The sequence below is a fragment of the Thalia democratica genome, chromosome 6 (assembly GCF_965202585.1).
Source record: "Thalia democratica chromosome 6, ktThaDemo2.hap1.1, whole genome shotgun sequence".
Taxonomy (NCBI): domain Eukaryota; kingdom Metazoa; phylum Chordata; class Thaliacea; order Salpida; family Salpidae; genus Thalia; species Thalia democratica.
This window is the reverse complement of record NC_139170.1, coordinates 25450572-25466239: the sequence shown is the minus strand read 5'-3', so window position 1 is coordinate 25466239 and position 15668 is coordinate 25450572. Positions and strand designations below refer to the sequence as shown.

At 26.8% G+C, this 15668-nt stretch overlaps 1 protein-coding gene across 1 annotated transcript; it reads right to left on the bottom strand.

The window, feature by feature from the left end:
* Positions 1-2236: 2236 nt before the first annotated feature.
* Positions 2237-13702, bottom strand: LOC145838907 (piwi-like protein 1). The gene is made up of 20 exons (XM_082946528.1): positions 13663-13702; positions 13381-13491; positions 12347-12559; positions 11219-11300; positions 10969-11104; positions 10010-10146; positions 8296-8467; positions 7384-7505; positions 6642-6780; positions 6362-6496; positions 5869-5972; positions 5305-5413; positions 5008-5154; positions 4769-4891; positions 4459-4545; positions 4064-4281; positions 3626-3847; positions 3090-3215; positions 2737-2884; positions 2237-2377 (listed from the first exon to the last, which is right to left on the bottom strand). The coding sequence occupies exons 1-20, from the start codon at positions 13700-13702 to the stop codon at positions 2261-2263; spliced, it is 2688 nt and encodes an 895-aa protein (XP_082802654.1). The 3' UTR covers positions 2237-2260.
* Between the last annotated feature and the right edge of the window lie 1966 nt (positions 13703-15668).

Sequence of the window (15668 nt, the reverse complement as noted above, 5' to 3'; positions counted from 1 at the left end):
AGAAAAATTTTTAAAATTAAACTAAAAAAAAATACATAAGATTATTTTTGCTACTGAAGTCTAATCTAATTTAAGGATGAGCTTCATGACTGCCTGAAAGTTTTTTATATCTGGTTCTAAATCACTCAAATAAAGCTTCAAGTCACCTCCTTTACAAATATCAAGATTAGATCTTTTGCTCAAGATCTTGATAACTGAGCTGAAAGCTCTCTCAACAACATAGCTGCAAGGAAAAGCTATAATAAACAACAATAAAACTTCTTCCCAATTGATTAAATACTTTTACCTTAGTTTTTTGAGTCCAAAAACTTCATATTGTTTTGTAGAAAAATTTACTTTAAATTCAAGGTCAGTATGTAAGTCTGAGAAAGTTTCCTGTTAGTCAACGTTTACTTCTATCTAATAATCCACTTCGGGACGTTAAATTGAAAAACTTCAGTAAACCGTTTATCAATATCACATTTAAACTGTTCCTGTGGAGATAAAAATACTTCTACTTCACCTTCGACTATTTGAAATTTTCCAAACCTGATTATTTTTGATTTTTTTTTCTATACAATTCAAATTGGTTTCTGAAACTGGTTATCTTACTTTTGACTTTTACAAAATTCAAGTTTTTTCTTTGTAAAGTTTTGTTCATATTATTGATCTTACCTCAAAGTATGACATGTAAGCAATGACTGTTTTTCTTTTGACAAGATTGTCTGCCAATTCCTTATCCTTTTCAGAAAAAATAATAACTAAATTAAAAATAGCTAAAAACTTTCTAGACAGTTTTCTTTGATAACCATCTCACTTTTGTTTACATTATCAACTTATCTAGAACCTCATCGTTGTCATTGCACAGCTGTTTGAACAGACAACTTTGTAAAGCATGCCCTTTTATTTTGTTGACAGCTTTTATCGCCAAGTTTAAAGAGTCATTTAAACGGACGCTCAAAAAATTTGCAACTAAATGTGGGCAATGTATAGTTAATATATCAGGGTTTAACTCTTTGTAATATGTGATTAATACACGATACTTTCCTATCATAGACGGAGAACCATCTGTTGCAACTCCTATAAGATGTTTTAAAGGTACTTTATTTACTTCAAAATATATTTTAATTATTCAAACACAAGACTTCATATGACACGCGTTTCCATTAGTTGGGAGAACGCTAGTTCTTCGTATGTTGTAACATCAACTGTTAAACGCACGCAAACAAGAAAAAGACATTTATTCTACGGCAAAGTAGACTCGTCAACCTGCATCGAAAAAAAATTATTGCACATCATTCGAACTAACTTTTGTTTAACACATTCTGACATTTTATCTATACGTCTTTTCAGTGTTGTTGCTTAAATTAAAGGAATAGAACGTAAAACATTACTGGTGTTTTTATTATGAATGACTTTTTCCAGAACAGTTTTTAAGACAGGAATAAAAGTTTTTTTTTTTTTTCAAAATGGTTTGAGGCAGTTCTTGTTTAGCAACTATGAGAGACAGATAATAAGAAGCCATCTTCAACACTTCGTGTAGATTTTTTAACATGTTTGTGATTTTACACTGATTTGTTTTTTCATCTCGACGTTTTGTGAAAAACTCTACATTTCTGAATGAAATCTTTATTTTACATAAACATAATGGACTTTTTTTGTTTAAGTTTTACCTCAGGGTCTATTGAATCGCAAGCTAAAATTAGTAAAATAACAAGATAGAAAGAAAAGATTTCATGATTGCCAAAAATCGCCCCCTTTACTAAAATTCGACCCCTGACTTACTAAAACAGCCCCCAGGGGGACGATATCGCCCACTTCTGGGAAACCCTGATTCAGATCTTGATATTACCTCGTAGAGTTAACTACATTGTTACCTTCAAGAGTTTGCTTTTTAATAATTCATATATTTTGCACATTTTTACTGTTATAAAAGTGAAAAAGATGTGAAGGATTTTATTGACTTCGATAGGGTAATATGGTTTAGAATATTTTTTATCAGGGTTGTTAAAGTATTTTATTTTATGTACCCAACATGTACATAACTAAGTTTTAATTTTTTAATGAACTTCATTTTGATTATTATTTTTATTTAATTATTTTTTACTGTTAACTTAACAAATTGAAAAACATACTACTTTATAAAATTTATTAACACGATAACAAAAAGAACAATGTAATTAAATGAAACGAAAAGTAAACGAATAAAAAAGGACTGTTTGAAACGAAGTCAGCGTATTCCCAACGAAATTTTAACCTCTTGGTATTAGTTGAGCAATTTTTACAAATAGTAAAGTTTGTCAGCTAGGTTTGGATTCGAATCTTTGTGTGTTGACTGGCCGACAAGGAATGCAAGCTTGTGGGCATACAAGCAAGGTGCTGGAACTCGTACAGTTCCCTGTTTTTATCAATACAAATGTTTTATTTAAGAAACAAACAACTGCAAGTATTTAAAATAAAGAATTCGTATATTATTGGAAAAACTTTGTGCCAGCATTATTTTTTTATTTCATAAGAAAATAATTTTATCTTTATTTAAACGAAATGAACTAAGATTTATTGAATTTAATCTATTTTAGGCATTTAGAGATTTATCTTATTTTAGTTAAAATAATCTACTATTTTTTTACTAAATAAATCCACAACATAGATTTGACTCCTGTTTTATTTTTATAACTAATATACCTGTATCTCATTTCAAGTAATGTAAAAAACTGTTATCATGTAAAAAAAATACTTTATTATATGTAAACTAACATTCCAATTGAAATAAAGGTGACAAAGTTTATAGCTCAATCGTTGAATATGATCAACTTTCAACTTGCATTCGTCGTGTATCACATTAAAATGGGTTGGGGTTACAGTTCCTTGGGTTACATTTTGACTGACTACAAAAAAGTCATATCTGCAAAACAGTGTTAATTTAGAACTTGTATAACAGTGATTTCACTCAATTTGAAGTATCAAAAACATTAAATTCACTTTTTTTGAAAATAGTTAAAATAAAGAGAAATCCAGAGCAGTGATATTATGGTAGAATTTACGTTCATTGATTTCGAGATGAAAAAACTTGAATTAAAACTTAACAAATATTAAGATAAGCAGTGTACCTGTTGTACTTTGTTACAGTGTCATCAATAACTGTTCCTGGCTCAGGATTTCGTAGCTGCCCACGATCACTTTTGAAGAATCGGGCATTGATTCGTTTCGTGACAATTATCACAGTCAACTTAATTCTGAAAATATCATGTTCAGTTTTTTAATATCTTGCTGTAAATTATGTTAGTAACAACTAGAATACAAAAACATACAAGTGTACTTCAGATTTAATACATAAACTTCTACTTAAAAAAACATCATAAGTTATAATTTGTAAAATTATTTTTTATAAAGCAGGCCTTACTTAACGTTATTATATTAAATATTCTTCAAAAGATTTGTTGTAGAACATATTGGCTATAAATAAGTTTGACATAATATATATAACAATTATTTTAACTCATTTAAGTCATTTACTTATAATAGGTATATCCAATTGTTCAAATTAAATACAGACAATTTTTATACTAACTATTTATTATACATTAGAAGTAATAAAGTTTTAATTTATTATAGAACTATAAATATATAACCAAAATAAACTGACCCGCTGCCATAACATTTAAGTGCATCTGAAATTTGTGGAATTTCAAAGTTCTTTACAAAATCAATTTGACCGTCACCTACACCATCGCGATAAATAAATATTTGTGAAGGAACAGCACCGTCGTTGCGACGTTTGTAGTTTTCTATAGCTAGTTTGGTGGCTGGGCTCAATGCATTTAAGAATTCATCCCCAGAGTTATGAAACAATGGTTGTGAATGCCATCTGGAATGAATATATTTGATTTTAAGTAAATTATAACTTATTCCATAAAATCGTAAGCAATTTAAATGTACGTTTTAACATGTTAAATTTCAGTTATTTAACATGTTAAAAGCTAAGAAGTTTAAAAGCTAAGAAATAAATAAGTAAAAAAGTGTTAAGATATTTTTACGTTGATCTTCACTACATATACACAACTTATTCAAAGACTTCACTTACTTAGAAAAATTATTGTTGTAAGATGAAACAAATCCTCCAATACTTCTACCTCGTCTTGAAGAATCGTGATAAGTATCAATTCCAATTATCATGGTCTTTTTCAGAGGTATATTAACGGCCCATGCTTCACCACCTAGCTTGACATTCATTTGAATAGCAATTTTGGTACACACACTCATTTGTCTCCTTTCATTTGATAATGTCTTACTAACTGCCATCTTTAAAAATTTTACGTAAAGTCATTTTTAAGTAAAATATAAGGGTTCTATCTACTAATGTTTACGATTTTACTGATTTGCATGCTTAAATAGAATCGGTTATATACTTTTTACTTCAATCATAATTTGTAACAATTTATTATTTTCAAAGTAGCCAACTTAAAAGTTATTAGAAACCTGACTAGGGACTCCAATTTCTGTGCATAACAAGGTTTTAAGAGCATCGTACATTTCTTTTGAGCTTGAAGGTAAAAGCACAAAAACCTACAAAATACAACAAATGGTTAGTCAACTATTTATCTACAGTCCAGTTTTTATCAAGGTCCCAGTCAACTTTAGAAAATAAAATTAAATACTAATTACTTCATAAAAAATTTTGCATAAAAATCACATCACTTCATAATTTAATTGTTTTATGAAAAAATTGTGTTTATTGTATGAAGCCAAATAAAAATACATTAATAGATTACAAATATGTAAGTTTAACCATTTGTAAGTTAGGCTTAGTTCTTTTTGCTTGTTTAATGGCATCAAAAAAACCGGTAGTCCTTCTTTCGCTCAACTCAAATTCCATTGGCCTAGCTATTGTAAAGCCCATTGGTCCAGCAACCTTATAAATGCGAATAAAATTACATTACTGGTGAAGGGTTTTTCTAAAAAATTATAATGATTTACATGTTCACTTTGAATTTTTGATTTTTTGTTTCCCTTTTAAATGAAACTTACTTTTGCAAGGCAGTTTCTCGTGTTCATCGCAATTTCTTTGTCTTTTGTCCAATACAAGAAAGCCCAATTACTTAATTCTACGCATCGTAAAAGTCGCTGACCTCTCAAGTCCCAACTAGCTTGATTGTTTCCTGGGACTACCCTATTCTATTGTAAAAATTATAAATTTAGTAGTGCGTCAAAGACAAAATACAAAAAAATGTAATTCTCCTGCAACTAGTATTAGTCGTACTTAAAATTAATTATCAAATTTATTTAAATACTTAGTTTAAGGAAAGGATTAATACAAGTTCTAACTCCTCCAAAAAGAATCTTTTCAGGTTGATGTTTTCTTGCATTTATTCTTACTAGCTCCTTTTCAAAACTTAAGCCCCAACTTTTTAAAAGTTCTTGTGCATCTTTGTTTCTAAAAGTAGTTACATTTTTTAGTCTTTTTAGAACATTGCTATAATTTTATTATTATTGTTGGAGTTAAATTAAAAATTTTCTCAAAACAAAAAGACTAAACTTGATCAATCGTGGTCTAGTATTTATACATCTACTTGAAGTATATATTGACAATATATTAAGAAAAGTTTTACACTCCTAAAAACATTTTATTTAATTTATATCAAACACATTTTACCTATATCCATTGGCTACAGTTATGAAAATGAATTAAGTATTTATTTTTACTCAGAGTGTTTGAAAACTTTGTTGATATTTATGAGTCGTTTATTTTTTGATCAAATAAGAAAAATTTTAGATCCTATATTTACCTTACTCCATATACAAGTTATTGTATCAGTCTGTTTTAAAATAATACAATATCTGGCTGGAAAAAAAAAAGTAAATTTTAATGCTTTCATGTTTTTCAATTACCTTGAGCATGATTGAACAAAATTCGTAATAGCACTGGCTACTTGTTGCCCTCCTTGCTTTGTGTGCTCAGCCAGTTTTTTCATTACTTGGTAATCCTTGCGATGCTTTAAAATCAAACTTTATTTATTTAATTATTATAATTAAACAAGATACATTAGAAAATTAATAAGTAAACAGAATGCTTCTTTATAAACAAAATACTGATGTATGTAAAATACTTGAGTTTAAACAATAATAGTTCATAAAAATAGTAATAATCAATAATATATATAACTCGAATATCAACTACAGCCTAAGAGATTGTTAAGTTAGGATGTCAAATCTTTTCTGCTATTTTTACATCTTGTTCTAAATTGCAAAACTACTTCACATTTATTTAGCGTTTTTTATTAAATAATTATGTATTAGCAAAAATAGTTTACTATGTTAAAAGAAAACTGACTAGCAGTCAAGTTGTATAAATTTCTTTATTAATTAATTTAGTTATACTAACGTCGTCCGTAAGTCCAGTTAAAGTACACAATTCAGGAACCAGGTGAATTACAGTTATCGTTTTTCTTGCATCACTTTTTTTTGGAGTTGTCACCAACAGTGGTTGTTTAATGTCATTAATCACCAATTCATATTGCTGTAATAAATATTTTTGTTTTACAACACTTCAGCTCTCAAAAAAATAAATTAACAAAAACTGTTTAAAATTCTATATTTAATAGTTTTGAACATTGCTTGAAACTTTAAGATATTAAAGTTTGTAGTTTTAAAATATTTCTTACTTTTTTATAATACTCAACGTATGAAATTTTTGATTTAACAAATTCTTTTGACTTGGGATCTCTCGTCATTGTGTCAAACGTATCACTAACTTTGGTATTCCATTCAACGCCCTCTATCTTATAAGTTTTATTATTGTACCTGCATGAAAACACTATATATATATACATAAATATATGAGTCGGCTGAAATGTCAGCAAAGGTGAGAAATTTCAAACCTTTTTAAATATTAAAAACAAGTACTACATAAACAAGTTTTAATATACCTTATAAAGTTTAAATTTATTTTATTTCATATATATACCAGTTATTTTCATAATGAAATTAAACTTTTGTATCTTAATATTTTAATAATAAATAGATCAATTAATTAGCTTAACTTGGTAACAAACAAAACACAAGGTAAAACTATATCTTAATAATTATATATGTACCACAGATGTTCTTGTGCTAAAACTTTATTACAACTAACGGCGTTTCACTGCTCTCAAATAAATTTAAGAACCGGTCTACGGAGTCTCAAAAAGCTCTAAGAATATTCTTAAATTTATTTGAGAGCAGTGAAACGCCGTTTGTTGAAATAAAGTTTTAGCACAAGAACATCTGTGGTAATTATTCCGATAAGCTTAGCTTATCAGGATCTCCAGCATTTAACGCCTTTTAACGTTACATCATATAATTATATATGTAAATAATAATCTAATCTTAATAAAACCATCTTAATATTCTATTTTTATAGGAAACCTTGTGAGTACAACTTGACCGATGAGCTCTGCTTCAAGAGTTTCTTTAAAATTACGACATCTCTGCCTGCATTTGTTTAGCACATCTTTAAAAAACTCCAAAACAGTGTTGTTTCTCATCAACTAAAAAAAAACTTCAATTTCATACTATAAAGTCAGTTTTAATCCTTTCAAGAAAAAAATTACATAGGTGCAACTAATTCTAAACTAAACATTTATTTCTCTTTTTTGTAAAACTTATATATCGAATACCTACACTAGATTTGTTTTTAGTTGATTTTTATACGCATGTTTTTAGTTGATTTTTATAAAACACCACATACTTTTGCCAAATTATTTTACTTTTAATTTTAAGTTTTTAAATTTATTTTTTAAGTTGTCAGTCAATTTTAACATATTTAAAATATTTGATGAGCTTATCTCACTAGTTATGCTTGATAACTTTGTAACCTAAATATTTAACTTAAGTTTAAATCGTTTGTATTAAAAAACAAAACAATGAACATTTTAAAAATTAAATAACTATATGCAATGCATATAAAAATATAATATCAGCTGCTTAAAATACTCTTCTACTTAATCAAAAATTCCAAAAAAGCATTGTCAAGTTGTCTGAAGTGTTTGCGGTAAAACTTTATCAGAACATGTCAAATATGTTAAGTGAACTAGCTTTTTTACATTTTATTTACTAAAATTTCTGCTTTATGCTAACATAAACGAACTCCTTTTATTAAAATGACAAGCTTAATACATTTAAATTAAATAAATGAAAATTTTGGCTTTTACATAACTTTCAACACAATTAAGTTCATGGAACACATTGGAATACTCCTTGTAGTACTCTAAAAAATTTCAAAGAGATATAAACTTGGAAACCTATAAGTGTACAAAAATATTACACTATACAACTAACCTTGTGAGAAACTTGTGAGCAAAGCATAATATCAGTTTCGTAGCGTAAAATACTGGTTTGGAAACCAGGCCACATTTCAAAGTTAAGGCCGCGGCCAGCATTAATAATTACTTTATTTTTAGGATTGTAATAATTACGGCCAACTTGTTTCAGATCCAGCTTGGTCATTACTCTGTATAATAAAATTGATTAGAACTTATATTTTATTCCGAAAAGCTGTGCTTGCTATGAAGGCATAAACATTTTTAGAAAAGTCTTTAACTTATTGACTGTTTTAGTATTAATTAAATTTATTTTATAAATATTATTCTTCAAATAAAGCTATAATATTGTAATATTAAAAATACTTTTCAACACTGCTTAAGATTATTGTGTTTTTCTAAAAGTGTTTTAACCAGGGTTGCCAAATATTTTTGGCAAAATTCCACAGGTTTTTAAAAGTACACATTTTTGGGTCGATTTTTAGCTCATAAAGTTAAAGGTAAGAAACCGTGTAAAATATTATTAAAAAAATTAAAAGATGCTCAAAAGCTACTTTAAATGTGTTTTTTTAATAAAAAAAATTTTGACGATGACAAAAAAAATTATCTATATGATAAATTTTACTACTTACATGCTAAAATTGTCTTAAAATTCTAGTTTTTTTTTCTTTCAAAATTTCTCGAATTCCAGTGTTTTTAGCCGAAATTGTCAAATTCCAGGTTTTTCTAGGTTTAAAAGTTTTTTGGCAACCCTGTTTAACATGTGTTTTAAATTATAGAATTAAAAGCTGTATTAAGAAAATGACAGAAAAGGTTAACTATGCAGCAGCAAAAGCTAGAACATTTTTCACTTATTATAGCTATTTGTCCTAGGTCTACTACCCAAAGAGTATATTAGTTGTGTTGATAGAAATTTAAAATGCATTTGCTCAAACTGTTATATTGGTCAGACCTCTAGAGTTTTAGTAATAAAAATAGGGAAACATGTTTGAAATGTGTTTTGAATCATACTAAATCAACCAAAAGCTGATGGTAACTAAGAATGATATGAAAGGAACATCAATAACAGAGCACTTGAAAAAGAACACATGTTATGCACAGTAGTAGCATAATTATAATATAGTCTAGCTAGTGTCTGTTTAAATGTATTAGGTGGGTCCGATTGTAATCTTACAGAGTTGTCCCAAATAATTGTTGAGGCAGCAATATAAATGAAATAAAAATTTTATTTCTACTCTTAACCCACCTTACCCACACACCTTATAAATTTTTTGTTAACTAAAAATAAAACATTATGAAAAAAGAAACTTTTTTGTTTTGTTGACTCAGTAAATATTAGGGAAAACCCCATTAGATTACAACAAGACTCGTATTAGATAATTTGTTTATAATATTTTCATAACTTGACTTAAATTCAATTATTTAAAATGATAATTAGAGACTCAAAACCTCATTTATCAAAACAAAAACTGCAGACTACAGAAATTTTTTTCAATAATCACATAGGTGTACTGCAAAATTAATGTACAACTTTTGGTTAACACCTATGTGAAAATTAGAAAGTTCGAATATAAATGTAAATAAACGCATAAATTTACTTTCTGCGATTTGAATCTAAACATTAGACTTATTTCAAAAATTGGTAAGATAGTTATTGTTATTTTTCAAGATCTAAAGACATAAACTTACAAATTTAAATACAAGTATTTAAATTAAAAATTTTTACTTCAAACCTTCGAAAGATTATATTGTATAGTTGCAGTGAGACCTTATCGTTGACAGGTAACTCGTCTGCCAGTGTTACAGTTATTTTACAATTTCCACGAGGATTTCCATCTCTATCAGGTTTTTGTTCTACCACAAATTCAGTCTGTTTAAAAAATTTAATAGTGAAAGTTGTATATTGGCTTTTTCAAATTTAATCTTCTAAGTAGGGTTTCTCAAACTAATGTTCATAGTTTCACCTACAAAATCTAAAAAGGTAATTACCCCTTTTAATAGTTAATTACACATTTACTTATTCACATCTCTGCTACTTATTACCTCTGGTAGTCAAAATCGCCTTAACTTAGAGGGAGGATTTTGCTCACTTTTGAAAAGATTATGTAAGTTCTCAACTGAACATTAATGTTTTAGCTGAAGTTAGTTGTCTTAGTAATAATATACTCTTGGTAAACTCTCTTTATTGCTGGTTTAGATTTTGAGCAAAGTTTATGTATGTTTATACTTCCACCAGTTGGTCAGACCTTATTTGGTCTTTAGAGTTTATTTACTTGTATCCCACGGTGGTTCAATGACTAAAACTAAAACTGCAGCAAGACTTAGTTTAACAATGTTACATGCCCCTAATGGTATTTGGGAATTAAAGTAGGACATTTAAAAAGCTAAAAAACTACCTTAAAACTAACATTGTTTACAGCTTTTATTGTCATTTTATATGTAAATGTTTAACCATTTTTTAATGTTTTAATATATGTAATTGACTTATTATTAATTTGTAATGATTTTTGAGTATAATGTTTAACTTATTATTTTTTTAACTAAAAAAAAAGGTTCATTTTAATTGAATTAAGTATTTATCTATTATTTTAGAAACTTTTTAAATTAGTAATATAAACCAATAAAATAAAACTTTTTATTGAATTATGCTTCAGAATTTTTTGTCTGAAGTTTCATTTGTTATATTACTAACTTTTTTTTCAGGTAACATTTTTGTAGTGAACAACTGTGATCCATCAAAGATAAAAACTCCTTTAAATTTTTCTTTTTGGCTATATATCATTCCTCTTCGAGCAGCTTTGCTATCTATATTTGGATGGTACGAAACACTGTTGATAGATTCAAGTTGTTTAAATTTACTATTAATACTTGTTCAGTTACAATTTTTTTTAATGATGCTGAGCTTTAAGTTTAGTCTGATAAAAGCAAAATAAAACATGTACCTGTATTGGTAAAGCATCCAGTCTTTAGAACAATTTAGTCGGAAAAAATTGCTAGATAACTGAACTGGAATTCCATATTCGCCTTGTATGAGAATATAGCATAAATTTATATCATAAAATTGGTTGAAATACAGAGTTTATTAAATATTAATAAATTAATTTAGCATATTCTAGTATATATTTCTACACTGTTTACACCAGGGTTTTGCAAACTGGGCCAATAGTATAAAGCTATTTTTAATTTAAGCTGTATTTTAATCAGAATATATATTTTCTATTGGTGTTCACTGCACGCTTATGTTAACAGTAGCTTGTAGCTAGGTTTTCAACCAAGCTTCAGAAAATTAGTGAGCAAGCAGAGTAATTTTTAATGGGTATATACATTTATTTTGAAGTTCCCACTCTTTTAAGCAACAAAGCCAGCTAGTAAGCAAAAACTGGCTAGAATTAAATCAAATTTTAATATTTTTTTGTTTATAGTATTGATAAAATTTATAACATAAACATGCCCATAAGTAGTAATTTGCTGACCCCTGACATAAAACATGTTTCTTAAAGTTAAAAAATAATTTGAGACATAATAACTAGCCTGAGATTTTTGGAAAAAAATAAAAACAGCAAGAGTTTTTCTTGAATATTTTACTGAGGTCAGTTGGTCATAATGGATAAGTAGCCCCTAAGTGTGGCAACACTGTTATAATCCCATACAAGAACAAATTAAACAAATTTAAAATAATACATAATTGACTACTTTTTATCTAACAAATTTCAAAAAAGGTTCATTTAAATCAACTAGCTGAATTTTGTAACAAAACCGGAGAAATCACGTAAATGAATATTACTTCAATAAAAAATTACATGGCTTTTAAATAATAAAATGGAATTTTGAAAATATTAATGTTTCCTTATAAAAAAAATTTAAAGTTTTAGTTGATAAGACTTTTTTTAAAGTTGACTTAATAGAAAAATTAAAACCAGGTTTTCTTTCCATTAGCTAAATCACTTGGTAAGACTTGAAATCAAATTAAATAACTAATACAACACCAATTTTAATAAATAATGTGCAATTATTTTCTACAATTGAAGAATACAAATTCCTATACTTAGAATTAAACTAAATTAACTAACCAATTTTGTTAACTGCATGATCAGGTCTAGTACCAAGACCAAACATACTAGGGTCAAACATTTTTTTTGGACCTAAACTAGCACCTTCTCCTGATGGGCCAACAACAGTGGTGACATCTGTTTTGCCTCCTCTCATTGTGGTTCTTCGACCCTCACCTGCACCAAGAACTGAAGCTCTATTACCCTCTTCAGAAAGCTGAATAACTTCTGATCCTTGAAAAAAAAGAATTTATATATCTTTTTATTATATACCTTTATATCTAATATATATAAATGATAGTTTACATATTAAGTTTTATCAAATAGTGCAAAATATATCATTAAGTGTCAAAATGTAATTAAACTTATGTACGATTGTTCTATTTCATATTTTACCTTAATCTTTTCTGTGAAGTTCTGGTTTGATAATTCTTTTATTATAGTAAAACAATGCAGAATTATTACTTATTTATATTAAATATTTTGAAATGTTCCACTAATTCTTTTGGAACAGTTTTATTAAAATATTTTGGTCATTTATAACATTATATTTTTTGTTAGTATTGAGATATTAGATGAAGTCTCTCATATTAAAAAATTACTCATTTAATTGTTCATTTTCTCGTTTTATAAACATTCAAATCAAGTCATTAGCTATTAAAATTACTCGAATTACATACCTTGAAACATTATTGTACGGAAATTTCACAAGTTTAAATAACTTAGTCCAAATATTATTCACGTTTTAACCTATAAACTAGCTACAAATTAATAATTTAGATCGAACATTTCATTGTTTTCAAGTATGGTTTAATTATACTAAATATATTTGACTTAATATACAACATGAATTTTATATATATATATATATATATATATATATAATTCATATTCATATAATTATTATATATAATTCATATAATAACCTTATTATGTATATACATCAAGTACATATAGGCTTATTTCTAACTCTGTACAAAATAAGAACTTATATTTTATTTTTGAAACAAAAAATTAGATTTGATAGATGTGTAATTATTCATGATTCTATTAACCTGCTGGTCTGCTGGTAATTGGATGGTGTGCCATTGGAGCAACATTAGGATTTTGTTGAGGTCTAGCTGGCCACCCAGCTTGAGATCCAGGAACAGTAGGTTTCCCACTAGCTTTTTTTTTATTTAAGTTTTTTTTGTAGTTTTTAGGTAGTTTGGAATATCAACAAAAAATTTCAGGTAAAATTTTTAAACCATTATTTTTTATAACTTTTGTCAAAGAACTAATACAGATTGAAAAACATAGCTTATATTAAGCTGAAAAATATAAACTTCACAACTTACAATCTAGCTTTCTTATTCCCCTTGCTCTACCTCTATTCATTGTGTTTTCACTTAAGACACTATATCTTGAAATACAAAGCTAGTTATGGTATAAAAATTTATTGATATACAAGTCAGCATTCAGTTATCTGTGCATAACTTTTTTTAGCAAGTATAAAAAAAGCCATAAACTATGACCAATCTAAGTCCACATCCTTGTACAAAGAAAATAAAAAAGTTACAACAAAGTTGTTTTAAGTATTGAATTTTAGGTTTAACATCATGTTCTTTGCCTGCCATAGTATTACCTTAAACATAAGTGTATATAAATTATCAAATGTGTAAACATAAAATAGGCAGCACTTTTTAAACACTATTCAAATATCATATTTTTTAGATAGATTCTTAGAGATTTTTTAAACTTAAGTAATTTGACAGTGAAAAAATTGTGGTCCAAAATATTGACTTAATACCTTCCTATTTGATTTTTTACAAAAATACTACATATCAAAAATTAAATATATTTTGCATTCTATTAATACTGCTTTATTTTGAGCTTTAATCTAAAACCTAATGTTAATTTTCTATACCAATTCCTTTGTACTTATCATACTTTAGTTCATTAGAAACTGGTGATGGACCAAGTATTGATTTAACAACACTCCAACTAAAAGAATAATCATTTACTTTTAAAAGTTAATAAATGCCATCAGAAAATTCAAAAAACTGAGGATATTTTATTATTATTTAATTTTTTTTTTTTTTCTCCCAGAATTTTTTTACTGTTCATTTTGGTTTAAAATTAATTTAAGGTGAACACTGTCTTAATCAGCTAGTTTATGTCTTAATCAGCTAGTTTAATTGAGTTTTTATCTCAAAATTTGTAGAAAGAAGATAGATTTTAAGTTAAATTGTTGTTGTTTTGCTGTTTTAGTTTGCGCCTTTTGTAAGGAACCTATTGTTGCCTCCGACTTTTATCTTCTATATCTCAAGAACTATTTTGAATTTTTAAAATCAGTAAAAAGGATCTTGTAGATTAGATAGAACTGTAAAAAAGATCAAATTGTTAAAAAGTGATCTACTCCCCTATGGATATTTTCCTGAGTTTCTTAATAAGTTACAAATTTTAACAGTTTTTAGTTAGCCTATATTGCTATATACCAGGTTATTCTAGGATTCCATGTTTAGTGGCTACCCTTTAATATGGTAGTAGCCACCCTTTTTTATTCATAAGTTTTATAACTAGCTTTTTCTTGATACTGACTATATGTGTCTAAATTAGATTAACAACTATTTTTGAACCTGATTAAACTAGATAAATTTACATTTGTTATTCTAGAAATTTATTAAATGTTGTTTGATAATAATTATAATTTATTTAAGTAATGGTACACTAATTAAATTATCATATTGCTTTTATACGGTTTGCAATAAACAGTATGTAAATTTGTTTTAATTTTAACAGGTTTAACTATATATATTTTCCAACTTAGTATATGTTGTTCATCACCATTGTTATGATTGATTTGAAATTTAATTTGAAATTTAAATTTTTCTTATGGTAAACACATTTTAAAAACAATTTTTAAAAATACTTTAAAACCTGTTAGTCAGGGGTCGTCTATTATTAAAATCAACTTATAATTATTTGTCAAAAACAAGATAACGGCTGTAATTTTGAAAACAAAGAATTCTTTATTTTCAAAAAAACAGTTAAATATACATTATACCTTTTTTTTAACTAATTGGTTTTATTGTTATTATTATTTATTGAACGACGAAAAAAAAACGCTCAAAATATTTGGTTATATAACCTGGTGCACGAAAAATCTTTCAGTGTTTTTTTAATTAATTTTTAATTTTAAATTAAACTTTTCTAATTTTTTGTCGAAATTTTTTGGTATTTTTTAATACAATAATTTATTTAATTAAACTTTAAATACGCTGTTGACAACTATTAAAACTTTTATACTTGTAATTATTTTTCAGACTTAAATTTTCCAAAACACTTTTTAAACTTTAAAAAA

Coding starts and splice junctions, on each gene's coding strand:
- LOC145838907 (XM_082946528.1), bottom strand. CDS start 13,702: ATGAATAGAGGTAGAGCAAGGGGAATAAGAAAGCTAGATT. Junction 11,105..11,218: donor TGGATGCTTTACCAATACAG/GTACATGTTTTA, acceptor ATCTATCAACAG/TGTTTCGTACCATCCAAATA. Junction 3,848..4,063: donor TACAACAATAATTTTTCTAA/GTAAGTGAAGTC, acceptor TATTCATTCCAG/ATGGCATTCACAACCATTGT.